Below are 19,356 nucleotides of genomic sequence, written 5' to 3'. Positions count from 1 at the left end.
AAAAAGGGTAAAATTTTATCATTTTCTAGATTTATCAGATCTCTGAAATTATTATTATTATTATTTTTGTCAGTCCTGGGGCTTGAACTCTGGGCCTAGGAGCTGTCCCTGACCTTTTCAGCTCAAAGCTATCACCCCTCCCCTTGAGCCACAGCACCACTTCTGGTTTTCTAGTGGTTAATTGGAGATAAGAGTCTACAGGACTTTAGTACCCAGGCTGACTATGAACTTCAGATCCTCAGATCTCATTCTCTTGAGTAGCTAGGATTGTAGGCATGAGTCACTGTGCTTGGCTTTTTCTCTGAAACTGTTTTTAAGTAGATTTCTGCAATGACCAAAATTAAGGTGAAGTAACATTACTTAAAAGGTTGGTGAGTATGGGAAATAAAGTCTAAAAGCAGAAAATCTAGGCTTTCCTATCAACTCAAGGTAGCGAAAAGTAGGTTACTAACTTGTTGAGGGTAGGGGTAGAAAGACAGAGATTGAGAAAGAAGGTATCAGAAAAGAAAGGAGGGCCGGGAGTTTGGCCTAGTGGTAGAGTGCTTGCCTAGCATGCACAAAGACCTGGATTTGATTCCTCAGTACCACAAACATAGAAAAAAGCCAGAAGTGGTGCTGAGGTGGTAGAGCTCCTCTAGCCTTGAGAAAGTACAAGGACAGTGCTCAAGCCCTGAGCTCAAGCCCAGGACTGGCAAAAGACAAAGAAAAAGGAAGGAAAAAAGGTAATTTTATTCTAATTTTTTCTATAAATTGCTTTTTAAAATAGTGACTTTTTAAAAAAAAACACGTCATACTGGTAATAATGGTAAAAATGAAAATTTCAAATTGCTCTGTGGCACACGTTTACCATAAAATGCTATGAAATAGAGACTAAAACAGTTTTTGGCTCATGTATATGTGTGTGCACACACAAACACACCCACATGCATGCACCAGTACCAGGGTTTGAAGCCAGAGCCTCCTGTTCTTTTTCATTCAAGGCCAACTCTCTACCTACTTGAGACATACCTCCACTTTCTGCTATTTGCTAGTTAACTGTGGATAAGAGTCTCTTGGATTTGTCCGCCCAGTATCCGTGTCCTATATAGCTAGGATTACTGGCATGGGCTACTGGTGCCTGGCTTCAAAGACACCTTTTTTTAAATTAAAGAATTTATTAACATTGATTTTTTACATCAACAAAGATACCTTTTAATACAGAAGCTGAGGAGCTGACAAGGTTACAATCTGTTTTTTTTGTTTTAAAATCAGGCTAAATAGCTGTCATACCAGAATTTAATTAATGCTATTATAATCTGGTATACCAGTAGACTATAAATTATAGTATATATCAGATAGATCTTCATGGTTACCTGCATAGTTGAGACTGTAAAATCCATGAATGCTAAGGATAATGAAAAAGGATTTAGCTCCAGTTAGTTTATTTAGTAGTCATTTTCCCTCCAAAACTACTATCTATAATTAAGAAACAAAATGAGCTGGAATATTACCTTCTGTGACTCACTAGTAAATTAGTATATTTAAGTAATTATCAACAATCATGGTTAATGTAATATCATAGAAAGAGACAACTAGATACAATACCATTTATGGGGAAGACTTACCAAAACAAACAAAGGGGGGGTTTATGGAAATAGTACAGGAGTTATCAATTAAACAAGATAGCCATGATAATGTTGAAGTTGAATATATATATATATATTCTACTTTTCTATCTTTGAGTATAGTGGTAATGTTCTATTAGAAAGGAAAAAGAAATGAGTAAAAGAAAGACAACAATCCAAGATAAAGAAAGAAATGAAAAAGAGAAATATGTGTCACTGGTAGTGGAATAGGAAGAAGTATGCTTCTAAGCTCACGCACTCATATTTCAACTCTATCTTTTTTTCAAAAACAACAAAGACAAACAAAAAAGCAAAAACCTATGAACACCTGAAAGACATAAAAACAATGGAAAGGGCATGGAACTGAGATAATAACTTGTATACTTTGAATAAATGGGCAACTAATTGGCCCTCAATGAGGCAATTATATCCTAGTGGGTAATAAACAGCATACACAATACAATCAGACATATTCAGATCTGAGTTCCCAATCTTCATCACTAGCATGGGGACTTGGCAAGTCATTTAACTTTTTATATTTTATCTATAAAATGCAAATGACATTACCTCTTTAAAGGGGTTGGCTTAAGAAAGGAACAAATACACTGTTTACAACTTAAGAGAAAGATAATGATTACCATTTTTCTCACATGCTAAGACGAAATAACAAGGTGATGAAAGAAAAGTAGAACTTTAAGACTAGATTTTATTTCACCAGAATTTGTTTCAAAAAGTCTCAACCAGGAAATTCAAATCTCTAAAAACAGTAGCACAATGAATATGCCTACAGTATTTATTTAACATAATTCACATATTATTAATAGTTCAAAATTGCTTTTAACTTTCTTTGTAATACATAAATTACTATCATTTTGACCAATTATTTCCTAATTCATTATAGATATTATGAACAGTTGTTCCCAAATCCTAGTATATATTTCTTTAGAAAAATGACAATGTCAGGCCAGGAGTTTAGCCTAGTGGTAGAGTGCTTGCCTAGCATGCACAAAGACCTGGGTTCGATTCCTTGGTACCATATACATAGAAAAAAGCTAGAAATTGTGCTGTGACTCAAGTGGTAGAGCTTTAGCCTTGAGAAAGCCCAAGGACAGTGACCAGGCCCTGAGTTCAAGGCCTAAGACTGGCAAAAAATAAAAAGAAAGTCTGTGAGAAAAATGACAATGTCATATCTGACTTCAATATAATTCAGGACCAAAATATGGACTGGCAAAATATTATCAATATCTACTCTATATTCACATTTACCAGTTTATTGCAATAATGTCCTTTAGGGCAATTTTATTTTTCATCCTAGGATACAATTCAGGATCATGCATTGCATTTAGCTGTCATGCCTCTATGTTTGGAGGAATATCTCTTAGGCTGAGTTGACTTTTTCATGATTCAGGTCACACTTTTTTTTTTTTTTTGGTCTTGGGAGTTGAACTCTGGGCCTGGGTGTTGTCCCTGAGCACTTCAGCTCAAGGCTACCACCTTACTCCTTGAGCCACAGTGCCACTTCAGGTTTTCTGGTGGTTAATTGGAGATAAGTGTCTCATGGACTTTAGTGCCGGGGCTGACTTTGAACTTCGATCCTTGGGTCTTAGCCTCCTGAATAGCTAGAATAACAGGTGTGATCCACTGCACCCAACTCTAGGTCACACATTTTTGTCAGGAATCCTTAAGTTACTGTGTTCCTTCTCAGTGCTTCCTGTCCTATCATTGCTGATGTGGACTGTGAGCCCATGGTTAAGATGCTCTCCAACAGATTTTTTTCCGCAACAATTAAACTTAACAAGATATTACATAACTGATAGCTCTCACATTTACTGCCAAACTCACCTGTTCACATACATCACGGCACATTTGGTTATCCTTTGAATGACTACAACATAATGCACCTAAGGAGAAAAAAATAAACATGTTCCTCTGTGAAATAAACAATATGATTATCAGAGGAGTACACCAACCATTTGTTCAATAGTTTCTTTTTTGGTGACAAGGTCTTGCTATGTAGCCCAAGCTGGTCTTGAACTCATGATCCTCAAAGCCTGTCTCTACCTCCCTCGTGCTGGGATTACAGACATGAATTACCACACCTAGCTGATACTGCTCTACAGAAGCATGTAGTCTAACAAGGGAAACTATAATGTAATAGCATTAGTTACTGTATTCTTTCAATGTGTCAAAATTTTACATTAAACTTATTTTATGCACTATTTTATTCAATCCTTATAGCTGCCTTATAAATTACATTCTATTATTATATCTATACTACAAAGTCACATGGCTAAAAAATATTGATTTTTATTTAGAGAGCAGTGAATTTGAGATTTGGATTTAAGTTCCAATATAGTCAGAAATCAAAAATTAGGTAAAGAAAAAAAAAGTCTAAAGATCCAAATCAAACCCAGGCACCAATGGCTCATGCTTGTAATCCTAGCTACTCAGGAAGCTGAGATCTGAAAATCATGGTTCAAAGCCAAACTTGGCAGACAAATTTGTGAAACTCTTTATCTCCAATTAACTAGCAAAAAGCCAGAAATGGAGATGTGGCCCAAGTGATAGATTGTCAGCCTTTAGTGAAAAATGCAAGTAAGGGTGGAAGTTCTGAGTTCAAGCTCTCATCACAACATGTACAAAATAAAAATAAAGGTATAAAAGGCAAAGCAATTAAGGAGGACACACACACACATATATATATACATATATATGAAACATATACAAAATAGCATGCTAAAACCCTTTTGTCCAATTAATGTACACTAATAAAATATAAAGCAGTAATATGTTTAGATACAATATATAATATACATGTTAATATGTAACATACATTTTAAGATATTAATAAAATATAAAATAGTAATGTTTAGATATAATATATAATACACATTACAGTAATAAAATGTTTAGATATAATATGCATATTATACACTAATATGTATATTACAGATAACATGTATAATATACATTAATATGTGTGTTGCATATTAATGTCTATATTGCATATTAACATATATATTACATATTCTATCTAAACATAGCTTATTACTGTTTTATATTTTATTAGTATACATTAATTGGACAAAAGGGTTTTAGCATGCTATTTTATATATATTTCATATATACATGTTTCATGTGTATAATATGTAATGTACATATTATATACAAACATATATATGTGATGTACTAATATGTGTGACAATCCTCCATCCAAATAAAATCCAAACAATTTCAGAAAAAGCAGATATTTTTGGTCGATAGTCTGATAGATATTGGAAAGAAATAACAAATGAATAAAAGCAATACTGTTTAGATCTTACAAATAAGGCTTTGAGTTTGAAACTGTAATTGGTTCTTTATAAAATAATTTCAAAGTCTATGTATTACTGACATATTACAATTTGGTCTCATAAAAGACTTGTAGGACTGATTTTTAATATTTATCTTATGGGGAAAAGTTTTCTGAAGGTCTACATATTTATCTATAAAATTTTGAAGATCATATGAAAAATTCACTATATTTAAAAAAAGAAGTACTAAGCTGGTCACTCACAATGGCTCACATCGGTAATCCTAGCTACTCAGGAGGCTGAGATCTGAGAATCAAGGTTCAAAGCCAGCCGGGGCACAAAAGGGCCTGAGACTCTTATCTCCAATTAATCTCTAGAAAACAGGAGTGGGGCTTGGCTCTAGGGTAGAGTGGTAGCCTTGAGCTGAAGAACCCAGGGACAGCACTCAGGCCAAGTTCAAGTCCCATGACCCATTAAAAAAAAAAAAGTACTTTGCGCTGAATATATGGCTCAAGTGGTAGGGATTCAGTAGAACAAGCAAGCTGAGCATGCTTTATGCCAGAGTTCAACAAAGGTGGGGAGAGAATAAAAAGTATCTTTATATATATATATATATATATTATATATGTTATATACATACATATTGTTTACACATACACACATTTTGCATTCTTCTTCTTCTTCTTTTGTTTGCCAGTCCTGGGCCTTGAACTCAGGGCTTGAGCACTGTCCTTGGGCTTTCTCAAGGCTAGAGCTCTACCACTTGAGCCTCAGCACCACATCCGGCTTTTCTCTATGTATGTGGTACTGTGGAATAGAACCCACGTCTTCATGCATGCTAGGAAAGCACTCTACCACTAGGCCAAACTCTCAGCTCCCATTTGCATTACTCTTAAGAAGCTCTGGGGAGTTTGGCCTAGTGGTAGAGTACTTCCTAGCATGCACGAAGACCCGGGTTCGATTCCCTAGTACCACATACTTAGAAAAAGCCAGAAGTGGTGCTGAGGCTCGAGTGGTAGAGTTCTAGCCTTGAGAAAAATCCAAGGACAGTGCTCAGGCCCTGAGGTTAAGCAAAAAAAAAAAAAAGAAGCTCTGATTTGAGGAAGGACCCAATTACTAATGAGACTTTCTTTCAGCAACCCCAATTTCCCTGCAAAGCCATATCAATCTACCATCTCCTAAGACTAACATGACTTCAGCTTCATGAGAACCACAGGGAGGCCAAAAAAAAAAAGGTTTACTTGTGTGACATTGACATGCTCTTTTGAAATGCTCTAGAAGTTGGCACTTTCTACTATTCCCTAACACAGAGGTCATATCAGAGCAGAAAATCCAGGCGATTTTCAGCAAAGATAACTCCCAGTAACATATGGTCCCAATAAACACAGGCTAAGAAAAAAGTAAACAATCAAGCAGACAGGAGTCTGATTTGGGCCTAGGGACTTTTGAAAAACAGTTTGTTGGAGCAAAGGTCTATCTAAAACAGACACACATGATGTGTTATACTTAAAACTCTGATAACAGCCAACAGTTTTATTATAAAGGCCTCATTTTCCTATTTAATGGTGAAAGTGAAATTCATACAAGTGACTTCCCACGTTAAAATTTAAAATAAGCTGGGTATAGCAGCTTATGCCTATATTCCTAGCTACTCAGAAGGCTGAGATCCAAGGATTACAATTCGAAGTCAATCCAGGCAGGAAAGTCTGTAAGATTCTTGTCTCCAACTAAATCACAGAAAAACCTAGAAGAGGTGCTGTGGCTCAAGTAGGCAAACACTAGCCTTGAGCAAAAAAAAATGAGCTCAGGGTCAGAACACAGACTCAGAGTGGCCAAAAAAAAAAAAGAAAATAATTCTTCTTCTTCTTCTTTAACTTACAAAATTAAAAAATGAAGAGAACTCCCACTGTCCTACTACAGCCTCTGTTGACATTCTGGTATGTTTCCATCTTTCTAAAAGCCTTATTCTGACACACACAAAAAGGATGAAAGATGATAATAAGCCCTTTCTCTATCAACTGAGCATTCCACTATAATGGTACAGTTCCTCCTTTGTGAGGACTGCCATCCCCATAAACAAGATGGAGAGCCACTCTGCTCCATTACATTTCCTACATCGATTCTTCTACTACCCTCCCCACACTATTTTCTTTTATCAGCACCAATTAGTAGCATAAGGAATGTTCATTTTGATAATGTCCATAAATGTAGACAATGTATTTGATCAGACTCCACACTTGATCATTTACTGCATTAGTACACATTCTGCTTTTAAAACAAAAACTTTTCACAGTACTTAACACAGCCTATTTTTGAAGAAACCAGAGTCTACAAATAGACATCAATTCATGTGCCTTCATTAAGGATGGGAGGAGAAACTCAAATGCAATTAAAGGTCTTTATCTTTTTAGAGCAATTAAAATGGATTAACTGGGTCATTCAAATATCACAGAAGGAAAAAAAAACTAATGTTTAATGTTTTTAACAAGATTAGAATGCGAGAAATATTTTGGTTTTGTACTTTGATTTTTGTTTGTTCTTCAAGAAAAAGTTTAAAATTCTGCTTATTCTCATAAAATGGGATTAAGTAAAATTGTTCAAAATAAAACTTGATAATGACATGATAAAAATGAAAAGCACAGTTCTCCTCATTAAAGACAGAGAAGGCATATTTAGAAGTCTAATTCCAAGATTCTGTGATTATAAAACTCAAATATTGTCAACTAAAGGCTACATGTGTTGGCTTGGGGAAGTCTAGAAATATGCAAGCAGAATTATCCAATAACTGGAAATGTCAAGGTTTGGCAGCAGGTTTGGGCCACGTGTGTCCTAAACATAGACAAGTATGCAGGAAGCACATACTCTGGCCACATGCAGAAGCCCAACTAACACTAAAAAACAAACAAAATATGTACCCTATCCTAAAAGTAAGAAATACCTTCAGGTGCCAGTGGTTCAGGCTTGTAACCCTCAACAGGTTGAGATCTGAAAATTGCAATTCAAAGCCAGTCTGAGAAGGAAAGTCCAGGACACTCATCTCAAATTAACATCAAAAAGCTGGTAGTGAAGCTATGGCTCAAATAGTAGAATGTTAACCTTAACCAAAGAAAGCTATGGGATAGCACCTAGGCTTTGAGTTAAGGCACTTGAGCACACGTGCATGCACACACACATACACACGCACACACACACACACACACACACATACACACACACATACACACACACATACACACACACACACACACACACACCACACATAAAACTATAGAATTTCTGAAGTTAAAGGAATTTTACCAAAGACTCCTCCGAAGAGTTATAATGCAATTTGGTTAATGCAAAGCCACTCTTCCTTTTTTAAGAAAATAAAGATTTGGGCCAGGAGTTTGGCCTAATGGTAGAGTGCTTGCCTAGAATGCACAAAGACCTAGGTTCAATTCCTTGGTATCACATACATAGAAAAAAGCCGGAAGTGGTACTATGACTCAAGTGGTAGAGCTCTAGCCTTGAGAAAACCCAAGGACAGCGCTCAGGCGGAATTCAAGGACAGAAAATGGCAACAAAAAAAAAAAAAAAAAATGCTGGCCTCAGTGGCTCACACGTATAATCACAAGGCTGAGATCTGAGGATCACAGTTCAAAGCCAGCCCAGGCAATACAAAGCCGAGATTCTTATTTCAATTAATCACTAGAAAACGGGAAGTGGTACTGCCCCCCGCCCCCCAAAAAAGCAAATAAAGATTCTTTCTAATTGATTCTTTTTTTTTTTTTGGTGGGTCATGTGGCTTGAACTCCACCTGGGCGCTGTCCCTAAGCTCTTCAGCTCAAGGCTACTGCCCTACCCCTGGACCTGGACTTTGTCCCTGAGCTCTTCAGCTCAAGGTCACCACCCTACTCTTGACCCAAGCCCCACTTCCCGTTTTCTAGAGGTTAATTGGAGATAAAGAGTCCCAGGTCCTTTTGTGCCCAGGCTGGCTCTGAACCTTGATCCTCAGATCTCAGCCTCCTGAGTAGCTAGGATTACAGGCATGAGCCACTACACCTGGCTTCTAATTGATGTTTTAAAAAAAAAATTACTAGAACAAAGCCAGACTCAAAGGAACACAGGCTCAATGGTTTCCCTCATTTGTCATAATCAGAGAAACCTTGGGCTCTCCTAGCAGAGATTTACAATAGAACAAAACCTAGATAGTTAAGGCCATATAGATTGATGCTAAATGAAAGGACCTCCAGGATATAGAAACAAAAGCCATATAATATATGCGTATTTGGTTATCTGAAGTCAATAGGGAAGGGAGGAAAACAAGATGAGGGGCGGGGGGTGGGGGGGAGGAGGGAAATGGGGACCAAGACATGAGAAAGGGTATCAATGTATGTGAAGTAATACACCTTCTATCTGGTGAATATAATGTAACCCTTCTATTAATTACAATAAAAATATATGGAAAAAATACTAGAACAGAAAATATGCATAAACAAACAAATTCATCCCACATCACTGACAAGAACTATGAACTGATACTAGAAGGGCATTCTAAATAAAAATGATATATTAAAATCTAGTCACACTTTTTATTACTTATATGAAATATGATTTGTGATAAAATTTTTATTTTCAATTACAACTTATAAAATGATAATTACTCCAAAAATGTTTAGGCCAGGCACCAGTGGCTCAAGTCTATAATTCTAGGTACACAGGAGGTTTAGACCTGAGGACTGCAGTTTGAAGCTAGTTAGGGCAGACAAATCCAATAGGCTTTTTATCCCCAATTGACTAGCACAAAACTGGACTAGAGGTATGGCTCAAGTAGAAGTGTTCCAGCTGTGTATGAAAAAGCCAAGTGAAAGTGAGAGGCCCTGAGTTCAAGTTCTAGTACTGGTAGACAAAAAAATTAAAAACTTTATTAAAAAGAAGAAATATTTAGATGACAACTCTAACTTAACATATATTCATATAACTGTCATACCTGTGTCTTACAAAATATATGTGTATATATATATTTATATGAAATATATTATCAGCCAAGGAGTAGCCAAACAGTAAAATGGTTACCTTTATACCTACCACATACTTAATACTGATAATATTTTATTATAAATTTGGGAGCTGGAGGCAGGGGGATCAAAAGTCCCAATCTGGCTAAACAATGAGACCCTACCTCAAAAACAAAAATTGCTAACATCTTTTTGTCTTGCTTCATCTGTCTGCGTGTCTGTTTATATATTTTCTTTCTTTTTTGGTGCCAGTTTGGGAACTTGAATTCAGTGCCTTGTGATTTCACTTAACTTTCTTAGTCATGACTGATGCCATGCCTCCTGGCCAGTATTTTGTTGGTTAATTGAACATGGATATTTTTCTGTCTGGGCTTGCTTTGAAACAAAATCCTCCAAGTCTCAGCCTCCTAAGTAGCCAGGATTATAGAGGTGAGCCACCAGGCACCCAGCCTACTTATGTATACTTTTTTGGTGGGGGGAAGGGAGCTGGTCCTGGGGCTTGAACTCAAGACTTGGGCTAGTGCTTTACCACTTTAGCCACTGTGCCACTTCTAGCTTTTTTTGGTGTTTAATTGGAGATAAGAGTGTTACGGACTTTCCTGCCTGAGCTGGCTTTGAACCATAATCCTCAAATCTCAGCCTCTTGAGTAGCTATGATTACAAGTGCAAGCCACCAGCATCTAGCACTTATATATACTTTTAAACAGATACATATTGTTTTCAGAATAATTTTCAAGTTACAGATATCCTCCATTGTTGGTCTCATACTACCAATTGGCCCTACTACCAATCCAACTGCCAAGTTAATTCTTTAAACAGATCTTTTATAATGTCACTCTTTCAATCAAGAGCCCACCACAGCTTCCTGCTAACCCAACTTCAAATTTTCCAAGTCTCTTTCAGGCATTTTAGTCTTCCCTAAACTTTAATCATATTTGTGGGGTTTTTTTTTGTTGTTGTTTTGTTTTGTTTATTGACATAGTCTTCTTATAGTCCAGGCTGGCTTCAAATTCCTTTTTGTTTTGTTTTTGGTAGTATTGTGGTTTGAACTTAAGGCACTGTTCCTGCTAGGCAAGTACTCTATCACAGGCATCACACCCTAAGTCTAGCCTCAAATTCTTTTCCTTTTTTTGTCAGTTGTGGGGCTTGAACTCTGGACCTGGGCACTGTACCTGAGCTCTGCAGCTCAAGGCTACCACCCTACCCCTTGAGCCACAGTGCCACTTCCAGGTTTTTAGTGGGTTAACTGGAGATAAGAGTCTCACGGACTTTAGTGCCGGGCTGGCTTTGAACCGACATCCTCAAATCTCAGCCTCCTGAGTAGCTAGAATTACAGGTACCATGAGCCACTGCGCCCGGTTTCTAGCCTCAAATTCTTTCTATTTCTTTTTTTTTTTTTTTCCCTGCTCCTACGGCTTGAACTCAGGGCCTGGGTGCTGTTCCTAATTTTTTTTTTGTACAAAGCTGGTGGCTTTATACCATTTGAGCCATTGTTCCACTTCCAGCTTCTTGGTGGTTGGTTAGTTGGAGATAACAGTATCATGGACTTTCTTGCCTGATTTGGCTTCAAACTGTGATCTTCAGATCTCAGCTTCCTGTGTAGCTAGAATTACAGGTGGTGAGAGCCACTAGCAAGCAGCCTTTTATTATTTTTTTTGTTTGTTGGATTGGTTGTTGTTGTTTTTTTTTTAACTGTATATACTTCTTGTCTTTTCTTTTTTGGTGTGAGAATCAAACTTAGGAATACTCAAACTCAGGATACTGAACTTTCTAGGCAAGTTCTTTGTCACTAAAATAAATCCCAGGCCGCAATCACTTTTAAAAAGAAAAATGTACATTACATTACCTAGAACACAGTTTTCTTTTCTCTTTCTTTCTTTCTTTCTTTCTTCTTCTTTTTTTTTTTTTTGCCAGTTGTGGGGCTTGAACTCAGAGACTGGGTACTGTCCTTGAGCTTTCTCAAGGCTAGCACTCTACCACTTTGAGCCACATCACCACTTCTGGCCTTTTCTGTGTATGTGGTACCAAGGAATCGAACCCAGGGCTTTGTGAATGCTAGCATTCTACCACTAGGCCACATTCCCTGCTCCTGGAACATAGTTTTCTAGCTGAAATGTTTGATGTTCCTTCTTGATTCTATACCTTTCTCCTCTCTTTTCCCTTCCCGCTTCTCCTTCTATTTTCGGCCTCCCTAGTAGCTAGGATTACAGATATGAGCCACTGACACCTTTCTTTCTTTCTTCCTTTCTTTCTTTCTTTCCTTATTTATTTATTTATTTATTTATTTATTTATTTATTTATTTATTTATTTATTTATTTATTTTGACAGTCCTGGGCTTGAGCTCAGGGCCTGAGCACTGTCCTTGGACTTTCTCAAGACTAGAACTCTACCACTTGAGCCTCAGCACCACTTCCGGCTTTTTTCTATGTATGTGGTGCCGAGGAATCGAACCCTGGTCTTCATGCATGCTAGGCAAGCAGTCTACCACTAGGCCAAACTCCCAGCTGCTCCTTTCTTGCTTTTAATATTTTTTTCATAAGTGTCTCAATTGTCGCCTTTTTAAAATAAAAAACTAACAGCGAGATGCTCATGGTGGCGCCCATTTGAAATCCTAGCTACTCTGGAGGGGGATCATAGTTCAAAGCCAGCCCAAGTAAGAAAGTCTGTGAGACTCTTGAATTCAATTAACCACCAAAAAGCTGGAAGTGGAGCTATGGCTCAGGTGATAGAGTGCTAGCCTTGACCACAAAAACTCAGGTCTTGAGTTAAAGACCTAGGACTGGCACACATGCACAAAAAAGTTAGCAGCAAAACTGAGCTACAATAAATATCAAATCATATCCTTTATTTATTATTATTGTTTTAATTTTTTGTCAGTCCTGGATCTTAAACTCTGAGCCTGGGCACCATCCCTGAGCTTTTATGCTCAAGGCTTACATTATTTCCAGTTTTTTGGTGGCTAATTGGAGATAAGAAACTCACAGATTTTCTTGCCTGGACTGACTTCCAACTGAGATCCTCAGGTCTCAGCCTCCCGAGTAGCTGGAATTGAAAGCATGAGCCATCAACCCCTAACTCTATCTCTTACTTAAAATGTTCTTTAAAGTCCGTAATCCTGTTGTGGTTTCTTGCAAAGCACAGCACTCTCTAGCCCTAGCTTATTCTCTTGGCTGTTTCAACCACACAGCCCTTCTGATCTGCATGTTGTTCCTAAACCCTGCCCCTGTCTTAAGGACAGCATCTTCTCAGCCTCCAAATCTTTACTCTAAATATTACTTTATCGATGACGCCTTTTTGTCAATGCTGTATAGCAAGCCATTCCCCCTTTACTCACATAATTCTGCTACCATCTAGTTTGTTTTTTTCCACAGCATACCAGTAAGTCATTTTATTTCTCTACAGTACTTAATATCTATCTCTGCATTTTTAGAGGTAAGCTCCTGTAGAGTAGCAGCTCTCACTGGAAACAGGATCTGACATAAAGGAATCACAATGTTTTTTGAATAAACAAACATTTTAATGCCTATTTTGCTCTTTTGGAAACAATACTTCTACTTCATTAAACCCACACCTTTGATTTTTCACTTTATTCTGGGAGTTGTAAGTCTGATGAACAAAAACATTGCTTAAACCTCTGGACATAAGATAGGAACTTTTAGCAGTATACCAGGAAAAAAAAAAAAACAACACAACTCCTCTATAGTCTATCATTAGTACTCGCTCCTACAGTGAGGGCTGAGACTTCAATGGGAAGAGAATCTGCTTTTTATTATTTTCCTCCAGATAGGCACTTTCTTTTTCTAATTTAAAATTCATTACATTCTTTTTCAGGATCGTAGGGTATTACATAACTTCTTAAATGTCAACTTGTTGAAACTTGGCCCTTGATGTTACATCTTTCTTTCTTTTGTACTATTACAAAACATCTTAAATAGAAACAGAGCTAATACTAGGTGCCAGGAGACAGAGACCCTAAGATTGCAGCACAAGGTCTCAACACATCCTGCAAAGAAATAATCATTAAGCAAGTCGCATCACTCTCTTATCTCCAAGTATATGAATAAGCAGGGCAGACATAGCATAGGGAGTCAGTGACCTGGAAAGCTTTATACAAGAGAAGACAGAGGTATCCAATCTTAGATGAGGAAATGAAATGAGAAAAAAGACAGAACAGTAATACAAGCCAGGCCTTCATGAAATACAATTTAATAATTGTGTTCTCAATTTCTGTTTAGGATTGATGAACGTTTTCTACACTTTTTACAAATTCACAGTGGAAGCCTTTGTCTATTATATTACTCAATATCTCTTATGTAAGAAACCAGGAAATATATGCTTTCTAGAACTGAGTACAAGGAAACAAGACTTGCTTTAAGATCAAACTGGGAATTTTCTTTTAAATCTAACAATACAAACTATATGAGGTCATGGATTTTTTCAGAGCTGGAAGGACTGTTGGAAATTAACTAGCCCAACTTTTTCTCTCTTTTTTTTTCTTTCTTTCCATTTATTTGATTTTATTTTGTGCCAGTCCTGGGCCTTGAACTAAGGGTCTGGGCACTGGCCTTGGGCTTTCCCAAGACTAGCATTCTACCACTTGGGCCACAGCACCACTTCTAGCTTTTTTCTATGTATGTGGTACCGAGGTATAGAACCCAGGTCTTCATGCATGATAGCCAAGCACTCTACCGCTAGGCCAAACTCCTAGCCCTTTATTTTATTTTTTCTTTGCTGGTCCTGGGGCTTGAATTCAGGTCTTGAATTTTGCTCAAGGCTAGCATTCTACCACTTTGAGCCACAGCTTCAAATTTTAGTGGTTAGTGGAGATAACTCTTTCATAGACTTTCCTATTCAGGATAGCTTTGAACTGTGATCCTCAAATCTCAGCCTCCTGAGTAGCTAAGATACAAGCGTTGAGCCACTAGTGCTTGGATAAGCCAACATGTTCTAAAGTGAACATATATGTTTTGGAAAATAGATGACTTCAATTATCAAACATTCTATTTTTCTTTCTACAATAATTTTCTTGAGCTATCATTAATATACTTTGAAATTCACCCTTTTAAAGTATAATGCAGTTGTTTTCTGTATACTTGGAAGAAACAGCCATCATTGTTATTAATTTTAGACCGTTTTCATCACTCCAAAAAGAAAACCCACAGCAATCATTCTCTGTTCCCTCAGCAAACATGCATCTTTGTCACAGGAACCCTTGGAATTTTTCAGGTATTTGGTGAATTTGAAGATATAATGTATTTAATACCTAACATTGTAGTATGCATCACACTAAATACTGTACATGTCCTATCTCAATTCTCATAATAAAATCTAAGACATATAATATAGTAAATGTGAATTTTAAAGCATAGAAGATTGAGGCTAGTTAGGTACTAGTGGCCCATGCCTATAATCCTAGCTACTTAGGAGGCTGAGTTCTGAGGACTAACTTTCAAAGTCAGCTGGGGCAAGAAAATCTGTGACACTCTTATCTCCATTTAACCACCAAAAAAGCTGGAAGTGGAGCTGCGACTCAAATGGTAGAGTGTGAGCCTTGAGCAATAAAACTCTGGGACAGTGCCCAGGCCCTAAGTTCGAGCCCTAGAACAGGAGAAAGAAAGAAAGAAAGAAAGAAAGAAAGAAAGAAAGAAAGAAAGAAAGAAAGAAAGAAAGAAAGAAAGAAAGAAAGAAAGAAGAAAGAAAGAGAATAAGGGAAGGAGAAAAGGAGGGAAGGAAGGAAGAAAGAAAAGGAAGGAGGGAGGGAGAAAGGGAAGGGAAGGGAGGATGGAGGGAAGGAAGAAGAGAAAGAAAGAATGGAAAGAGAGAGGGGGAGGGAAGAGGGAGGGAGGGAGGGAACAGAAAAAACTGAAGCTAAGTAACTAACTTGACTAAGTGTTAACCATTGAGAAAAGATGAGTTTAATGATCAAACAAAAAACTCCTTTGTGCAATGACACGGTAACAGCATCCTATTCATCTATATCTTTGTAAGAGCTTCGGTTCTCTTTTAACTTTGTGAGAAACACAGAGCCCAGAAATGAGTTAGCCATGAAAATAGCATTCTCTTTCAATTTTTCCCCTCCTTTGTTTTCTAAACTAATAGCTAAATTTAGAATGTGATTAAAATTCCATAATTCTGGGTTCCCGATATGATTCTCCCTCTTCTTTAAATGCCTTTCTTTTGATTAAATCTTCATATTTTTAACACTGTAAGTTATCTTAGTACCACGTTGAAGCTGGATGCCAAGTGACTCACATTTGCAATCCTACCTACTCAGGGGCTTGAGATCTGAAGATCAAAGTTCAAAGCCAGTCTGGACAGTAAAGTCCATGAGTCTCTTGTCTTCAATTAACCACCAAAAAAAAAAAAAAAAAAAAAAGTCAGAAATGGCATTGTGGCTCAAGTGGCAGAGCACTTAGTCCTGAGGAAAAAAGCTAAGGGACCTGGCCAAAATCTTGAGGTTCAAGCCCCAGTGGTATATGCGTTAGTGTGTGTGTGTTGGGGGGGGGGGTTGTCACATGCGCGTGCACACACATACCACACACACATCTTGGATTGATTTCCCTTTTATCAACTTTTTCCTCCTCCTGGAAAGCAATGCACTCCTCCTCCACTTCAGTAGTACAAAGCCCAGTCATCTTTTTTTAATGGCTAATAGAGTCAGGAGGTACCTGTCAACTTTCCTCCCCTCCTAAATCGATGATCATCCCTCCCTCCCCCCCCCACCCCCACCTCGCAGGGTGCAGCCTCACCCAGCAACTCCTCTCCATACTTACAAACCTACTAGGAACTCCGTTCCTATCCCCCTCCCTATCCTAAGATCTCCTGCAGGGCAGAAGTTGGGGTTAGTCCAAGAGCCCAGCAATTGTAAGACACAAGCAAGTACAACACAGTTTCCTATCCATGCCTGGTTTTAATTCCTTTGGCGCAAGAACACAACAAATCAAGCCTGTGGGCCCCTCAGAAAAGATTTACCGATTTTTTTTTTTAAAAGTATCTTTAAATAGTCGTGCAAACGAGTTTCAACGGAGCAAATCAGTTCATAAGGACAATGCGTCTTGATCAATGTCATCATCGTTCTCCCCACTCGTAATACAGGCTGACGGATTCTTAAAGACCTTTACTGAAGGCAGAGCCCGGGAGGTGGCTCGGAACGCCGCGCACCCAGCCTCGATCACCGCCCCGCCGCCGGCCTTTCGGAACCAAGTGAACTCAGCACTAAGTCACGGAACCCGGCCCGGGCGAAGGGAGCCGGCGGCACGTCCTGACCCCACGCGACCCTCGCGAGCATTCGCGGGCGAGGACATGCCAGAGTTTTCTGAGCGGGGCCAGGGCCAGACCAGGGGGGGGGGGGGTCGGGGTCGAGCCGGGGTCCCTCGTCTGGAAGGTGACAGAGCAAGGCCTCGAACCCGGGTCCCTGCTGGTGCGGTGCAGACAGAAGTGCTCCGGGGCGAAGAGCGAGTGTGAGGAGAGGCCTCGCTCGTCGCGCCCCGGTGCCCCACTCCTGACTGCCGAGACCTCTGGGGCCGTGGGTCACCGGACGTGGGTCGGGTCTGGGGTCGCGCGCCCCGCCGCCCCCTGCCCCGCGCCATCTTGGAGCACTGAGGCGGCCACTCCGGACAGCCCCAAGCCGCTGCTCCCAGCGGTTACTTACCCGCACTGCCCGGAGCCAGGCCCCCTGCCACCTCGGCGACCTCCGTCACGGCCAGCAGGAGTAGCAGCACGCTTTTCAGGGAAGCCCGGGCGGCCGCCATGTCCGGGCCGGGCTGGTCCGAAGCAGCGGGATGCTCGGACCCAGCCTGGCCGCCACAGCCGCTCGCGCCAGGCCCCGCCCCTGCCGCCCGGAGCCTCTGGTGATTGGCTATAGTGAGCTCTAAGCCCCGCCCTCAGCCGCACCGAGTTTCCAAAACCTCCTGGGGGCGGCAGCGCGCCCGAGACCCCAGTTCTTTGTTAAGAGCCAGCTGTGGGGCGGCTTCAGCTGCTCCGAGGCCGGGTGGGGTAGTCCGAGGCGCCCGGGGAACGCCTCCGCCGTCCTCCGGGGTTTGCACTTGGGGCCGCTGGGGTTCAGATGCTGACTGAACTGTCAAGAGCCTACTAGTCCTCGGAGGGCCGAGGACTAAGTGACGGCTAAGCCCGGAGTCCTCCTCACCGTGTTCCGGGAGAGCCTCCAGCCCAGAGGAGGCTCGCACCTGGCCTGGCGCAAAAGCTGAAGGGCTCTGCCCTTGGCACCATCATACACTTGGGTCAGAGCCACAGATTCACAGGTAGCCCGGGAGGGGCCTTTTGTACTATTAATTAATCCTTCATTTTCCCAGGGGAGGAAACCCTGGCGGGGGGGGGGGGGGGGGGGGAGGGGGCTGTGTGACTATGCATGGAAGGCCATGAAGATCTGCCTGATCAGATTTGGTCAAAAAGACAGTTTTAGCCTGTTGCTAGTGGCTCACACCTGTAATCCTAGCTACTCAGGAGGCTGAGATCTAAGGATCTCAGTTCAAGACCAGACAAGCAAGAAAGCCCATGAGACTTATCTCCAATTAACCACCAGAAAACTAGAAGTGGTGATGTGGCTCAACGTGGTAGAGTGCCAGCCTTGAGCCAAAGAGCTCAGGGACCTCGCCCAGGCCCTGAATTCAAGCCCCCTAACACACACACACACACACACACACACACACGCACACACACACACACACATCCCACACACACATCAGTTTACCTGTTTCATTTTACTCTTTTGCTCTCTTTCTCTTGTGTGTGTGCCTCACTCACTCTTCACTTTTTTAAAAAAATAGACTTCATTTTTCCTTTTTAGTAAAGCAGCTAGGTTCACAGTAAGATTGAGTGGGGACTTATGTCCCTACCCTTCATATACATAGCGCTCCACTAATCTACATCCTGCACTGTATTGAGTACAATGGATAGAAAACCAGATTCTATGTTGACAATCATCCACTGAAGTTCCTAGTTCACACAAGGATTCCCTCTTCATGTCAACTGGCTTTGACAACTGTGTAGCTATCATTTTTCTTAACTTTTTAACATATCGCTTTAAAAAAAGCAACTAAGAACTGCATGTGTGTTTATGTTATATTTATGTTATATTTCTGCTCTACAAGGCCAGTAAAATAGTCTATCATTTAAAAGAAAAAGATTAACATCACCATAATCAACCTGCTGGAAACTAAAGAGAAAATCTTGAAATTAGCCAGAGATTAATGATTGGTTATGTGTAACAAAAAACAAAGAAGAGGAACAACACTTCACTAGAAATAATGGAGGCCACTTTCGGCCATCTCCACCACTACCACTCTAGCCCAACCACCATTATATCTTTCTTGGAATATTGTAATAGCTTCCAGAGTGATATCTTTTCGTTCCCCTTTTATACTCCACAAGCTATTGCAATAAAGCAAGTATCATGATCTTCTGATTATGTTGTTTTTCTCTTCAGAACTTTCCAAACACTT

At 39.7% G+C, this 19,356-nt stretch overlaps 1 protein-coding gene across 1 annotated transcript in view; it reads right to left on the bottom strand.

Annotated features, from left to right (window-relative positions):
• The window catches only part of Reck (reversion inducing cysteine rich protein with kazal motifs), a 66,589-nt gene extending 48,943 nt beyond the window's left edge, over nucleotides 1-17,646 (bottom strand). Inside the window, exons 1-2 of the mRNA XM_090330246.1 lie at nucleotides 17,547-17,646; nucleotides 3,447-3,505 (exon numbers count right to left, since the gene is read on the bottom strand). Of these exons, the coding sequence (XP_090186372.1) occupies nucleotides 3,447-3,505; nucleotides 17,547-17,646 (159 nt within the window). The remainder of the gene's footprint in view (nucleotides 1-3,446; nucleotides 3,506-17,546) is intronic.
• Between the last annotated feature and the right edge of the window lie 1,710 nt (nucleotides 17,647-19,356).

This window comes from Megascapheus bottae, chromosome 3 (genome assembly GCF_031878675.1).
Source record: "Megascapheus bottae isolate mThoBot1 chromosome 3, mThoBot2.hap1, whole genome shotgun sequence".
In the NCBI taxonomy this organism is placed as follows: domain Eukaryota; kingdom Metazoa; phylum Chordata; class Mammalia; order Rodentia; family Geomyidae; genus Megascapheus; species Megascapheus bottae.
Note: the sequence above shows the minus strand (reverse complement) of the source record. Positions and strands in the feature narration are given on the sequence as shown.